The 16,066-nt window shown below is 43.4% G+C and overlaps 1 protein-coding gene across 1 annotated transcript in view; it reads left to right on the top strand.

Annotated features, from left to right (window-relative positions):
* The window catches only part of LOC124552709, a 77,371-nt gene that overhangs the window by 18,946 nt on the left and 42,359 nt on the right, over positions 1-16,066 (top strand). Inside the window, exon 5 of the mRNA XM_047127051.1 lies at positions 11,895-12,039. Coding sequence (XP_046983007.1) covers positions 11,895-12,039 — 145 coding nt within the window. The remainder of the gene's footprint in view (positions 1-11,894; positions 12,040-16,066) is intronic.

The following is a 16,066-nucleotide window of genomic DNA, read 5'->3' as shown; positions in this document are numbered from 1 at the left end:
GTGTCCTGAATGGTACCTCCTGGGCAGCGGACCGAGTGGTCCTTCTCCGCCTCTAACGCGCCTTAGTGCGCTCGAAATTGGACTATGGAAGCATAGTCTACTCCTCTGCTCGGCCGTCTATTCTTCGGCGTCTCGACTCTATCCACCACCGTGGATTACGTTTAGTGTCTGGAGCTTTTTACACCAGCCATGTGGAAAGCCTTTATGCTGAGACTGCTGAACCTCCGCTGTCCAATCGGCGAGCAGTCCTGAGTCGTTATGCTAGCCATCTGTCTTCCATGCCTGCTAATCCAGCCCATGACATTTTTTTCGACGCCTCCTTTGATGTAGGGTATGCAGGCCGCCGCCCCTCCTCCCTACTACCACCGGGAGTCCGCTTCCGTCAACTGCTCCATTCTCTTTCCTTCCGCTTTCCTAAAACCTTCTTGACAACTTGGGGTACAGCACCGCCTTGGCTCCGTCCCCGGATCTGCCTGCTCCGTGACCTTTGTCAATTTCCCAAGGATGGTACCCCTTCACTTGTTTATCGTCGGGCATTTGCTGCTCTATGTGCACAAATGACGGACGCCACATTTATTTACACCGACGGCTCGAAAACATCGTTAGGTGTAGGGAGTGCCTATATTGTTGGCGACACCCTAAATCACTTTCAGCTTCTCGACCAGTGTTCGGTTTATACTGCGGAGCTTTACGCTGTTCTCCAGGCTGTCCACTACATCCGCCGCCATCAGCGGATACAGTATGTTATCTGCTCAGATTCTCTCAGCTCTCTCCTCAGTCTCGAAGCTCTTTATCCTGTGCACCCTCTGGTCCACCGGATTCAGGACTGTCTGCGCTTGCTCCACCTGGGGGGCATCTTGGTGGCGTTCCTCTGGCTCCTGGGACACGTCGGTATCTGTGGAAATGAGGCGGCCGATATTGCAGCCAAGGCTGCAGTCTCTCTTCCTCGGCCAGCTATTCAATCGATTCCCTTCGCTGATCTACGGAGCGTTCTATGTCGATGTGTTGTTCATTTATGGCACATGCATTGGTCGACACTTACCCATAATAAATTGCGGGACATGAAAGCTCTTCCTTGTGCTTGGACCTCTTCCTCCCGAACGCGTCGTCGGAAGGAGATAATTTTAACTAGACTCCGGATAGGGCACTGTCTTTTTAGCCATCTTTTAAGCGGCGATCCTCCCCCACTGTGTCCCCACTGCTCTCAGCTGTGGATGGTAAGATACCTTTTAATTGAGTGCCCCTATTTTAATCCGTTACGCTCCCGTCTACAGCTATCGCCTGATATATCGTCGATTTTAGCAGATGATACGCGCTCAGCCGATCGCGTTCTCGAGTTTATTAGTGCCAGTGAAATGACGTCAGTCATTTGAAGCTTTTTTTGGGGACTACCAACCCCTTTCTGTAGTGGATTTTTAAGCCTTCCTTCTGCTTTTAGTTTCTCCAATTTTTTGAGTTTTGTTCTCATTGCTGCTGGTTTTCAATTTCGGCTTTTTACTGTTTCCTAAGTCACAGACCGGGCGCTAATGACGATAGCAGTATTGCGCCCTAAAACAAAAAAAAAAAATGTATACCAATTAGGTTCCTTTCAGATTAAGCTGATACAATAGCTCCCTACTTAGCACTCATATACAACCGCTCGCTCACCGATAGATCTGTACCTACAGATTGGAAAATTGTGCAGGTCGCACCAGTGTTTAAGAAGGGTAGTAGGAGTAATCCATCTAACTACAGACCTATATCATTGTCTGTTTGCAGTAGGGTTTTGGAGCATATACTGTATTCAAACATTATGAATCACCTCGAAGGGAACGATCTATTGATACGTAATCAGCATGGTTTCAGAAAACATCGTTCTTGTGCAACGCAGCTAGCTCTTTATTCGCACAAAGTAATGGCCGCTATCGATGGGGGATCTCAAGTTGATTCCGTATTTCTAGATTTCCAGAAAGCTTTTGACACTGTTCCTCACAAGCGACTTCTAATCAAGCTGCGGGCCTATGGGGTATCGTCTCAGTTGTGCGACTGGATTTGTGATTTCCTGTCAGGAAGGTCGCAGTTCGTAGTAATAGGCGGCAAATAATCGAATAAAACTGAAGTGATATCAGGTGTTCCCCAGGGAAGCGTCCTGGGACCTCTGCTGTTCCTGATCTATATAAATGACCTGGGTGACAATCTGAGCAGTTCTCTTAGGTTGTTTGCAGATGATGCTGTAATTTACCGTCTAGTAAGGTCATCCGAAGACCAGTATCAGTTGCAAAGCGATTTAGAAAAGATTGCTGTATGGTGTGGCAGGTGTCAGTTGACACTAAATAATGAAAAGTGTGAGGTGATCCACACGAGTTCCAAAAGAAATCCGTCGCGGCGAGATCTATTTACGAAATTTTTGCTTGCATATTCGTGTCTAATATATCTTCCTCGATAAATAGTACAGTTCTCAAGGCTGTCAATTCAACTAGTTACCTGGGTGTTAAAATTACGAACAACTTCAGTTGGAAAGACCACATAGATAATATTGTGGGGAAGGCGAGCTAAAGGTTGCGTTTTATTGGCAGGACGCTTAGAAGATGCAACAAGTCCACTAAAGAGACAGCTTACACTACACTCGTTCGTCCTCTGTTAGAATATTGCTGCGCGGTGTGGGATCCTTACCAGATGGGATTGACGGAGGACATCGAAAGGGTGCAAAAAAGGGCAGCTCGTTTTGTATTATCATGTAGTAGGGGAGAGAGTGTGGCAGATATGATATGCGAATTGGGATGGAAGTCATTACAGCAAAGACGTTTTTCGTCGCGGGGAGATCTATTTACGAAATTTTTGCTTGCATATTCGTGTCTAATATATCTTACAAGGAAATACGTGCTAAAAAAGACCCAGCTTGAAGATTAGTTTTCCGTATTTATTTTAGTTCTTTCGGAGATTACAAATGATACACTGATGAGGGCCAAAAAATATAACTACCCTTCAAAAAAGTGAGAGTTGAGTGCTTGAGCAATTTCACATGTAATGGTCTTTTCTATGGAAAAGTGGAAATGATTGATGAAGCCCGCGTTCAGCCAGATAACCTACCAAATATTCAGTGCACAGCAGAGAAATTTGCAATCGTGCTTGTGCTGCTGCAATTTAGGATCCTACCCAACCACACACTGACAAAAAGAACAGCAAATAATTGTTGATGACCAGTATTGTATGTGAAAGCTTAGCTTTTCTTGATTAAAAATATCATCTAGTAGTATTTTACAAAGCAAGAACACACATTATTGTACCATATTTTCTGGAATTCGAAGTTCGCTACTTTCACCCATGTTATAATGTATTTTCACCTGGATAGAAATGCAGTTCCACCCAGAAGGTGTATTTCTAACCGTGAAATCTGTGATAAATTCGGGAATGTTTTTTTCTCGTCCGCGTTTACATTCCTGTTGTTAGATCTATTTATTAGCTGCAGTTGCGATTTTGGCACAGTCTACCTTTAAGTAATAGCTGACTAAAATGAATTGATGCATTGCCCCTATGAAAGGCTCCTACTCACAAACTAATTTGTCAGCTGGCCTACTGATTTCGTGGCAGCCTACACACGCCTCAACCACCCTGTTGTGATTTGTCCATCTAAAGTTCATTGTGTTTATCTTGTAAGATATCCCACTTTGCTTTACACAAACAAAATCGGTGTTTTGCCTTGACTGTTTTAGAGTTAATAATGCCATAAAAAGCTGAGAGAAAGTAATGGGGCAAGAAGTGCTAACACAAGGAAAGAAATTCACCCACGTTCTGGTACTTACACAGCTGGGATCAGCTGATTTTCATAATTATCTAAGAGTGGATGAATCGTGTATTTCGGAGCTGCAGATCAGAATAAACCATTCTTTACACAAAGGAATACAGTCGTAAGGCTGTAAGCTGCAAAGAGGCTGTTAAAATTTCTAACAACTGACAGGAGTTAAGTGGACCTCAAATTTGGTACCGTTGTATCCCCACAATCATCAATTAAAATAATGTCTGAACCATGCAACATGATTCATAGTTCACTGGTAACACAAATTAAACAAAACAAAAGACGTTTGTGTAAATGTTGTTAGTTTATATATGTATGTAGCATAAAAGATGACCTGTAAGTGTGAAGTTTCATTTCAAAAACTGGAAAATCCAGGTTGGAGTGTAACATTATTATGAAAAGGAAAGTTGCTACTCACCATATAGCAGAGATGTTGAGTCGCAGATAGGCACAACAAAAAGACTGTCACAAATAAGCTTTCGGCCAACGAGGCCTCTGTCAAAAATGGACAACGCACACGTGTCCACTCGTGTGCAGACGCAGCTCACACATGAGACACTGCAGTCTGTGGCAGATGATGCCACACTGCAAGCAGCAGCAGCAGCAGTGCACGATGGGAGTGGAAACTGGGTGGTGGGCTGAGGGGAGACTGAGGTGGAGAGGGGGAGGGATAGTAAGGTGTGTTGCTGGGAGCATGCAGGGACAAGGTGGAGAGGGTAGCTGGGAACTAGATGGAGGGCCGGGGAGGGATGGGGGTGGGGGTGGAGTGGGGTGGAAAAGGAAAAGGAAAGAAGTAAAGAGACTGAGACGGGGTGTGTTGGCAGAATGTGTAGTTCTGGAACGGGCACAGGGAAGATATCGGATGGATGAGGACAATGACTAATGAAGGTTGAGGCCAGGAAGGTCATGGGAACATAGGATATATTGCAAGGAGAGTTCCCACTTGGGCAATGCAGAAAAGCTGGTGTTGTGGGAAGGATCCAAATGGCACAGGCTGTGAAGCAGTCATTGAAATGAAGGACATGGTGTTAGGTAGCGTTCTCAGCAACAGGGTGGTCCATTTATTTCTTGGCCACAGTTTGGCGGTGGCCATATATGCGGACAGACAGCTTGTTGGTTGTCGTGCCTGTATGGAATGAAGCACAGTGATTGCAACTTAGCTTGTAGATCTCATGACTGGTTTCACAGGTAGCGCTGCCTTTGATCGGATAAGTGATTGTGACCGGAATGGAGTAGGTGGTGCTGGGAGGATGTATGGGACAGGTCTTGCATCTGGGTCTATTACAGAGGGTTGGCAGCAGGGGTTGTGTAGGGATGGACAAGTGTGTTCTGTAGGTTCGGTGGACGGCAGAATACCACTGTGGGACGGGTGGGAAGGATAGTGGACATGTCATTTCTCATTTCAGGGCACAGGAGGTAGTCAAAACCCTGGCAGGGAATGTAATTCAGTTGCTCCAGTCCTGGGTGGTACTGAGTTACAATGGGCTCTTTGGCCGGATGGTGATACTTTTGGAATTGGTGGGGGACTGGAAAGATAAGGTATGGGAGATTTGTTTTTGTACAGGGTTGGGAGCATAATTACAGTCTGTGAAGGTTTCAGGGAGACCCTCAATATATTTAGAGAGGGGCTGCACGTCCCTGCAGATGTGGTGGCTAGTGTGTATGGAAGGGACTTCTCGGTATGGAACAGGTGCCAACTGTTGAAGTGGAGGTTTTGCTTGTGGTTAGTATGTTTCATATGGACAGTGGTACTAAAGTAGCCATCTTTCAGGTGGAGGTAAACATCTAGGAAGGTGGTGGGTTGAGTAGGACCAGGTGAAGCAAATGGGGGGAGAAGCTGTCAAGGTTCTGGAGGAATGTGGAAGGGTGTCCCCACCCTCGGTCCAGGTTGCAAAGTTGTCATCAATGAATGTGAACCAGGTGAGGGGTTTGGGATTCTGGGTTTGTAGGAAGGATTCCTCTAGATGGCCCATGAATAGGTTAGCATAGAATGGTGCCATGCAGGTGCCTGCAGCCATACCCCAGATTTGTCTGTAGGTAATGCCTTCAAAGGAGAAGTAATTGTGGGTGAGGATATAGTTGGTCATGGAGGCTAGGAAGGAGGTTGTTGATTTTGAATCTGTTGGGCCTTGGAAAAGGTAGTGTTCAAAAGTGGTAAGTTCACGGGCATTAGGGATGTTAGTGTAAATGGAGGTGGCATTACTAGTGATGAATAGGGCACCATGTGGTAAAGGGACAGGAACTGTGGAGAGTAAATGGAGGAAATGGTTGGTATCTTTTAGATAGGAGGGTAGGTTAGGGGTAATAGGAGCAGATTCTATGTGGGGGCACAGTAACCGGCCACAATGGGGTGTCCTGTGTGGGTGGATTTATGGACTTCAGGAAGCACCTAGAAGGTAGGAGTGCAGGGAGTGGTAGGGGTGAGAAGAGAGGACTTCAGGGAGAATTTCTGGGATGGGCCTAAAGATTTGAGGAGTGACTAGAGATCCTGCTGGATTTCTGGAATGGGGTCACTGTGGCAAGATTTGTAGGTGGATGTATCTGATAGCTGGAGTCCTTCCGTCAGGTAATCTTTGAGATTCAAAACACCAGTGGAGCCTTTGACCGCAGGTGGGATTATAAGATCAGGATCATTTTTAGATGGTGGACTGTGGTTCTTTCTGTGGATGTAAGGCTAGTTTGTATGTTGTGAGGGATTTGTTGAATGATGGTGAGGTTAAGAAGTGTGGAAAGTTAACAGGGTGATATGGGGGCAGTGGGGGTGGATCACAGTTGTCAGGTTCATTTCAAATTCGAACAAGGAAAACTTCACATAGTGGTGGCGCACATCACCTAAGAAATACATCTACAGATACGTAAGAAATAAAGTATTTAGCAGCAATCAGACCTATGAAAAAAATTCCACACTTTACTCTTCATAGCAGAAGGCTTTCACTTAAAACAATGAAGCAAGTACCATATATTTTATAAATTAAGGGCCACTGAAAGTCGATAGGGGTTGGCACGACAGCGCTACTCGTGGCAGAATTTGTTGGGTGGAGTGTTGGGGGCTCAGCTGTTGGGCTTTTCTATCATCCCAACAAAGACTGTTTGTCAGTCGTTCAGAACACCTAAACATATAAAATGTGTTGCTCAGTTGTGTGGGCAGGGACCTTAAGAGGCTACTGCCCATATGTCAACCCCATTTATACAATGTGTCCCGTAAGTAGAACCCACACAGGATATGTTGGCCGATGCCTTGGGTGGGTTTGTTTGTTTGGAAGGGGATACCGACATTATTTGCCCTCTTTTGGCTGGTTGGCGTTGCGCTGTGGTGATAGAATTGAGACACACTACCTGCGGTCTTTCTCAAATGATTTTACAGGAACTATTCAGTATCAAAATATCATATTTGTGGTACCTACAGTATTGTGTGTCAGCATCATGTTGACATGACCAATATTTAGTTAATGATCATAGCTATTGTGATCTTTGAATTTGAGAAAGACAATTTACAAAATTCGAAAATGCAATGAAAAATAGGGGTTGCTATGACTTTGAATTTGGTGCATATACTTTTTATATAAAAGGCAATGTCCTGACTCATCGGTGCCCAGCCCAAACTGCTAAGGACAGACACTTGAAATTTTGGGGAAGGTATGGATCTTCTATTGTGGGCACAGTTTTAGAAGGGATTTTTTGAAATTTCACCTGAAGTATACAACCAAATGTTGAGTAGCTTTTCAGAAAAAGGTAGCGCTTGTGTTTATAAATCATAACAATTACTTCAGAGTAATAAAGATGCCAAAATAAAACAGTTGTCACAGCCAAAACAGTTAAGATACCTTTCTACAATAATTCATAATTTATAAAATGCATTAACTTCTTAATTACAGATTGGATATCGCTGCTAACATTCTTCCTGGTTTGCTCCCTTAAGTCAAATAGTAGTAACAATTATATTTCTTGGTACAATTTTTATAAGCCACACACTGGAAAAACAAATATGGAGTAAAGACAGTACAAGGAAAGGATAGATTGCTACTCACCATAGATGTTGTCACTGTTAGGTATGACAGAAAGACTGCTATACATTTGAGCTCTGGGTCAACAGGCCTTCATTTAAAGTAGAAAACTTGGTGGCAAGTGACAGTGGTCATGTATGAGAGCAGTGCTTAGGTCAATCCATGTTCGTGCGCTTTCTACTGTGCCTGTTCGCAACTCGGCATCTTCTCTACATGGTGCATAGCAGTCTATCCTTTTCATAATATTGTTATCAGTTTGTATAAGTGAGAGTTTTGGTATGTGTATAGGCATTGACCATACTTCTCAATATAAACTACACTCCTGGAAATGGAAAAAAGAACACATTGACACCGGTGTGTCAGACCCACCATACTTGCTCCAGACACTGCGAGAGGGCTGTACAAGCAATGATCACACGCACGGCACAGCGGACACACCAGGAACCGCGGTGTTGGCCGTCGAATGGCGCTAGCTGCGCAGCATTTGTGCACCGCCGCCGTCAGTGTCAGCCAGTTTGCCGTGGCATACGGAGCTCCATCGCAGTCTTTAACACTGGTAGCATGCCGCGACAGCGTGGACGTGAACTGTATGTGCAGTTGACGGACTTTGAGCGAGGGCGTATAGTGGGCATGCGGGAGGCTGGGTGGACGTACCGCCGAATTGCTCAACACGTGGGGCGTGAGGTCTCAACGGTACATCGATGTTGTCGCCAGTGGTCGGCGGAAGGTGCACGTGCCCGTCGACCTGGGACCGGACCGCAGCGATGCACGGATGCACGCCAAGACCGTAGGATCCTACGCAGTGCCGTAGGGGACCGCACCGCCACTTCCCAGCAAATTAGGGACACTGTTGCTCCTGGGGTATCGGCGAGGACCATTCGCAACCGTCTCCATGAAGCTGGGCTACGGTCCCGCACACCGTTAGGCCGTCTTCCGCTCACGCCCCAACATCGTGCAGCCCGCCTCCAGTGGTGTCGCGACAGGCGTGAATGGAGGGACGAATGGAGACGTGTCGTCTTCAGCGATGAGAGTCGCTTCTGCCTTGGTGCCAATGATGGTCGTATGCGTGTTTGGCGCCGTGCAGGTGAGCGCCACAATCAGGACTGCATACGACCGAGGCACACAGGGCCAACACCCAGCATCATGGTGTGGGGAGCGATCTCCTACACTGGCCGTACACCACTGGTGATCGTCGAGGGGACACTGAATAGTGCACGGTACATCCAAACCGTCATTGAACCCATCGTCCTACCATTCCTAGACCGGCAAGGGAACTTGCTGTTCCAACAGGACAATGCACGTCCGCACGTATCCCGTGCCACCCAACGTGCTCTAGAAGGTGTAAGTCAACTAGCCTGGCCAGCAAGATCTTCGGATCTGTCCCCCATTGAGCATGTTTGGGACTGGATGAAGCGTCGTCTCACGCGGTCTGCACGTCCAGCACGAACGCTGGTCCAACTGAGGCGCCAGGTGGAAATGGCATGGCAAGCCGTTCCACAGGACTACATCCAGCATCTCTACGATCGTCTCCATGGGAGAATAGCAGCCTGCATTGCTGCAAAAGGTGGATATACACTGTACTAGTGCCGACATTGTGCATGCTCTGTTGCCTGTGTCTATGTGCCTGTGGTTCTGTCAGTGTGATCATGTGATGTATCTGACCCCAGGAATGTGTCAATAAAGTTTCCCCTTCCTGGGACAATGAATTCACGGTGTTCTTATTTCAATTTCCAGGAGTGTATATTTCATGACAACTTCGTGATAATTCATCATAAGTGAGCTCCAAGTACAACTATTTCAACAAATTTAGTCAGTGAATGATGTAGTGACATGTGCTTATTAACCTTCTGGAAGTTCTTGATCACTGTAGACTTCATTCAGCAATTCCTGAGTGATGTTGACATTGTTTTTGCTCGAAATTCAACTATTTCAGAACAAACGTTCCTGCTGCACATTTTGTGCCCAAAATATCTGCCAAAAATTGCTTGGCATGAGCCAAAGGATCTGCTGACATCATAAGCAACCTCTCTGATGGTGATTCAGCAATTTTCCAGAACCTTTCTTTTTGGTACTTGTACACTGTCGTCAGTAATTGATGTGCTAGTCCTATCTTCAGTGTATTCTTGATCCACTTTGAAACATTTTTTTACCAATTATAAACTCTTCTTTTTCGTAATGGATTCACCAAAAGCCACAGTCAACATTTCGAATGTGGTGCAGCACTTTTTCCTTTTCAATTTAATAAAGATTTGATCCATATTTTTTGAAAGGCAAAGTTCACTGCTCAGTTGAAAACATGTATAACATTTTTGAGCTTCAACAGCTGAAAAATGTGAGAACATGGATAGCAACAAGATAAAATATTGAAAATTGGGTGTATAAATCCAGCGAAATTAAAAAAAAAAAAAAAAAAAAAAAAAAAAAAATTGCTGTTAGTTTTTGATCACATCTTTCATTGCAAAGTGGTAGTGTATGGTTCAGTTGGCCAGGAATTGGAGTTTTTCATTGAGACAGCCTACTGTTACTTTACAATGGTGACTGTGGAAAAGTAACTGCAACTGTGACTGACTGCTGATAATTAAACAATTTTGTGATCTCATTTGTCCATCTGTCCTTGTGTGAGCCATATGTATGCGCTGATTTTGCACTCGGAGGATTGTTTTAGATTAAGATATCTATGAAATCTGCCAATCACAATACAGGGTGTCTCAAAAAAAGTTTATATTTGATGTGTGAAAATAAAATAGAGGTTATAGGCTATTGGCAAAATCTTTATCATCGAAATATACAGTTTAGGAATTTGTTTCTTAAAAAGGTAATTTAAATGCAATCCAGCATGCCTGCAGTACTCATATAAACAATGATCAAAATTTTGCATGACGGCTCAGTATGTAGACACTGGAATGACTGCCACTTAACTATGGATACTTTCTTTCTGTTACTCCGGAGAAGTCAGATTGACATATACTTTAGATGTGACATATGCCGATAAAAAATTCTTGGAGCTAAAGTCTGGAGTGTGTGGGTGCCAATTTGTCTCACTTCCTGGAAATCAATTTGTCAGGGAAAATTTGATGAACTCGCAGTATAGGTGCATTGGACATGTGTTCTGTGGCCCTGTCTTGCTGAAACAACATTCTTTGGTTGTAACCAGGAAAGTTTTGCAATACAGGCATAAAAAAACATTTATCGCTGTTACATCACATTCCAAATTAAATGTAAAATCATGACTGCTCTTGTCCTCGGAAAAGTATGTCAGTTTTTCCTCGAGCTGACACTGCAGCCCGTAGAGTAACTTCTGGCAAATGAAGGTGTTTATTGTGCTTCTGTTTAGAATTTTTTGCACTCTAGTAACGACAATTTTGCTTATTGACATGACGGTTCAGGTGAAAATGAGCCTCGTTGGAAACCAAGATATTGTTAAATGAAGGCCACTGTCACATCATTAATAAACTGCACACCATGTCTGGCATCCTGATGCTTTAATTCTTGCAGCAGATGTATTTTTTAAGGGTGCAGTTTGTCTTTTTGAAGAATTCAGTGCAGTGACGAACTATGCTTATTGAAAGAACTTGCACACCTATAAATGAAGAGGTTAGAATCTTCATGAGTAGACAAATTTTCATTCTCCACAGAGTCTTCCATTATTTATGACTGCGGTCGCCTGGCTTTTGGTTTAGCTAGTGTTGAACCCGTCAGTGTTTTGATCCATTTCTGGATAAGGGGAACATTTGAAGCATCATTTACTTCATGCAATCCATAATCACTGCAAAATTTCCCCCACATTACAATCATCGAATGGCTATTTTTGTAAACTTCTTGCACAAAGATTGCGCAGTCTATGCCTGAGAAGTGCTCCATATCGACTGAATTCCTAAAGGCCAAGCAAGTGATGAATGTACCCCTCATTCTTCAGATTTGTTGCGTGTGTAGAGTGGTCTTCAGATATAAACTTTTCTTTTGAGACACCCTGTATTATTTTTCAAGAATGCTTTACATAAATTGTGATGGATGTGTTTGTTTGCATGTGGTGACACAGTGTAGTTTGTACGGAACAATTGTTGCTTAGTGGTACTGGTGTGTGACAGTTGTGTTTCTGCCTTTGCCCGGTGCAGGTGCCCGTGGTTCTCCCCGAGCTCGCTGCTGTCACTGAGCAAGTGTGCCCACCTGATGGTCCTCCGCATCACACATTGCCCTGGCATTCACTACTCGCTGCGGACAACCAGCCTGGCCTGCATGTCTGGCTTCGAGAAACTGAAGGTTCGTGTAGCCTCACTGTGTGTCTAGTGGAAATTAGTGTCCCATCTACACTGAGGTGACAAGTCACGGGATGCCTCTGGATGTTGTCAGATCTTTTACCTGGTGTAGTGCATCAACTAGATGTTGAGCCCATGCTACAAGTCATTGGAAGCCCCCTGCAGGAATAAGCCATGCGGCCTCAATAACTATCAATGGTTGGCGTTGCTGGTGCAGGATTTTGTTCACGAACTGACCTCTCAATTATGTTCTATAAATGTTCGATGGGATTCGTGTCAGGTGACCTGGGTGGCCAAATCAATCACTCAAGTTATCCACAGTGTTCTTCAAACCAATCGCGAACAGTGAAATGGTGCACGGTTGTCCATAAAAAATTCCAGCATTGTTTGGGAACGGTGGGACAAGGGGGCCAGACCCTGTCACTTGAATAAAATTGCACAAGACCTAGTTGCCGTCTAGTGAAATTGAAAAATATTTTGATTTTGGGTCATACAACAAAAAGTGGGATACGCACTACCGGTAGTCAGCAAGGCTAACAGCAGATTTAAACTGTGTATGCATCCATAGCACTATCAGCTATTGCCCATCCCCTATTTAGCCAAGGCCAATTGAGCTCAGTTGTTTTGTTAATCAGTTCAGTTCTTACTTGCTGTTGAATTTAATGGAAGTGCTACTTTTCATTGTTTTTATGGTATGTGCTGTTGTGATAGTTTCTGATTATCAATATGTTTGTAACATGAAAGGAGAGGAAAACTGATTCTGAGTGTCCAGTAGCATTATGATAAGTTAAAAAAAATGTACTAACTACTGTTACAGCCTAATTACATACCTATAGCAGTTTAGTGTTAGCACTAGAGATACTTGGAGGCTGGTATAACTTTGAGGTTGCAATATTTCAGTATTTCAGAAGGCAGTGGAGTGGTAAATATCATTACAAATAACATTAAATTAAAATTGGTGCAGAAAAATACACCTGGATTTTTCTGACATCCAAAAATCACGTTGATCAAGAAAAATAGCACTCAAATGGCGATGGTTGCATTTCTTTAAAAATTTGCTTAATATTCTATCATTAGTAGCCCAAATGTCAAAATATTGCCTAGTCTGGTCACCAGTGCATTACTCAACTATGAAATCTGTTTTCAATATGGAACAATGGGAGTTGGAGGAGAGTGGAAGGGATATATGATTACAGCACATTCTATAGTAAATTTTTAAAAGCTTTTTTTCAGTGGGCTACTTGAATGCCTCTGAGCCATCTGCATCCTGCCTCCTTCCCTCCCCTTTTCATGCAAAACTATGTTCTTGTAGTTCTGTAAGAACTGAAGCCTGCAATTCTGCGCAAAATTAAATATGAAAATGCCTGCATTCATGCACTATCAAATAACTAAATACATACAGTTAAAGAAAGAACATGCAGTATCAGAATTCTGTCTTGTGTTTTGATGCATATTATTTTATTTTAAAGCAATGTAAAACAACCAGTTTGTCCAAATTCACCACTAACTTAGGGTAACTATGTGTTGAGCCACTGATGTAAGAGTCCCTGGATTCGGGATGTGAGATGGTTTGAATCCATCTGCCAGCAACCTTGAAAATGGTCTTCTGTGGTTTCCCATTTTCAGTTTAGGCAAATGCTAGCAATGGTCCTTTACCATAGACCACAGCCAAGCCCTGAATTCCTTATTTCCTGAAGATTCCATTTCCCTTAAAGATGCAGCCCCTTTCCTTAAATGAAGAGCTGCATCGAATGCAAGCCAAGTGTCTTTTTGGAGACTCTCAGCACTAAAAACCGTATGGTAAAAAATAATCCAAATTCTCCTCATTTAGGCTCAAGCATTCGTCTGCCAGAACATTCTTTAATGCAGAATATGATTTTTCTTACATTGCAAGAAGTGATTGTTGTATAGTTAAATGAGGAAATTAGGGAAACATAACGTTGAATAATTCCAGGTCCTTTACATTTTTGCCACTAAAAATTATTCTAGCTTCTCTGTTGAACAGAGATCTCTGTTCCAAAAACCCTGTTGGGGTAATCATGGTGACCCAAAAAATTAGCGTTCGTGCATTGCAGGTCACTTCCTCAGCTCAAATCCAGACTGAAGAAAGAAAAGGCAGAACGCTGTTGTATAGTGATTAGCACACTAGGCTCACTTTCAGGACGATAATGGTTCAAACCCACATCTGGCCATCCTGATGTAGGTTTTCCGTGATTTGCTTAAATTGCTTCAGCCAAATGCCAGGATGGTTCTTCTGAAAGGGCACGGCTGACTTCCTTCGCCATCCTTCCATAATCCAATGGGACTGATGACCTCGCTATTTGGTCCTTTCCCACAAACCAACCAACCAACCAACCAAGTAATATAGTATACTTGCTTAGATCAAGCCTTCCACATCTATCCCAGATTTCTGACCCACCCTCACTTCACCTCCATCTATACAAAGAAGAGTGTAAAATGATTTTGGATGGTGAAGGGAGATTGGAGCATGTCTGCTTCTTAGTGGTTTGCTAAAATACAGCACTCCTAAGAGATTATATCTCTGCACTGTGAAGAATGAGACCATTGTCAATTAAAATGTTTTATCATTCTTTAGGAAAATTTTCAGAATAAATGAAAATGAGTCTTCAACAGGTCATCTTCAACAAATAGGACCCCCCCCCCCCCCCCCCACACACACACACACACACACACACACACACACACACACACACACACACAGCCCCCCTTCCTTGACAAAGCCCTGGCTACATCCTTGGCTACAGGAGCTGCTGATGGTACTGTTTGAAATATAACCACTGTTACAAATCTTCCACTGTGTTAGCTGGGGTACTGTAACACTGTGGCTTGTGTGCACCATTGATTTTTTGGCATGTGTATGAAACTTCCCCTCACCCTCTCCACAGTTGCATATACACACACACTTGGTAAATTGATATTTTTCTGGTTCCAGGCACAACCAATGTCATAACTTGACTGTACAATGCTCTATTTACATGTCAGTTCTTTCCCATAATTGCTTCTGAATGTGTGTTGCAGTGTTGTAAAATCTCACATATCCCAACTTGCGTGTCTGTGTCTGTGTGTCAAATATCAGGTGTGATAAAAAATATTGTCAGAGGGAGTTGCTGCAGTGTATAAGCAACTTACTATGACTCAGATGTGGGTATGTAAGCACCGACATGTGGCAAGGGGGTGAGAGAGACACTTCTGTCTTTGCAATGAATGTCTTTTATTGGCTGCCAAAGGACAGACACCAGTAAACATCCATCGGGGAATGAAGAATGTGTACATGACAGCACATCTGTTGGAAAAACCCCGTTGTGGAATGATACACAAATTTCACGATAGCATGTCACCATATTGTAAGTGTGGTAACGCAGAGGTTATGTGAACTCAAGTGGATGACGTTTGAGCAAATGCCCTAAAAAAAAGAACTCAAAGGGTCAACAGATTCTGGCGGATGAGAATGTGCAGCAGGCACGTACAGATTTCTTCATGCAGCAGGACATTGTTTTACCACACTTGTATCTTCAACATGGTGTAACAGTGGGTTGTTTACCTCAATGCTCACAGAATTTTGTCCGATTGGCACACTTATTCTGGACTGTATGGCCTTTGAATGGAAAATTGTTGATTATCCCTTATATTTTGGAAAATACTGAACTTTGAAAATGAATTAATCATTTGTAGTAGCCCTCTATTAATTGTTCAATTTCAGAAGACTGGCCAACATTCACTTCTTTCTGGTTGCTACTGACCTTAGCTTAGTGTGCAGAGTATCTTCATTGAACATATCAAGAAATTTAAATCATTTCACACTTAACTACATGTACCATTTCCACAGTTTTTTTAATGCTGTTGGTGCTTTTGTTTATGTAGACACAGTGAACACCAGAGTCCTCTGCTAGCTGAGGTCAACTAAGTTGACAATGCTTAGAAATCTGTCGGTACAGGCTGCAGCTGTTCCTGTTAGCTGACATTGTTTACTTAAAATGAACAGCTGTTTCTTATTATACTTCTTACCTTTT

This window comes from Schistocerca americana, chromosome 10 (genome assembly GCF_021461395.2).
Source record: "Schistocerca americana isolate TAMUIC-IGC-003095 chromosome 10, iqSchAmer2.1, whole genome shotgun sequence".
Classification (NCBI taxonomy): Eukaryota; Metazoa; Arthropoda; class Insecta; order Orthoptera; family Acrididae; genus Schistocerca; species Schistocerca americana.
Note: the sequence above shows the minus strand (reverse complement) of the source record. Positions and strands in the feature narration are given on the sequence as shown.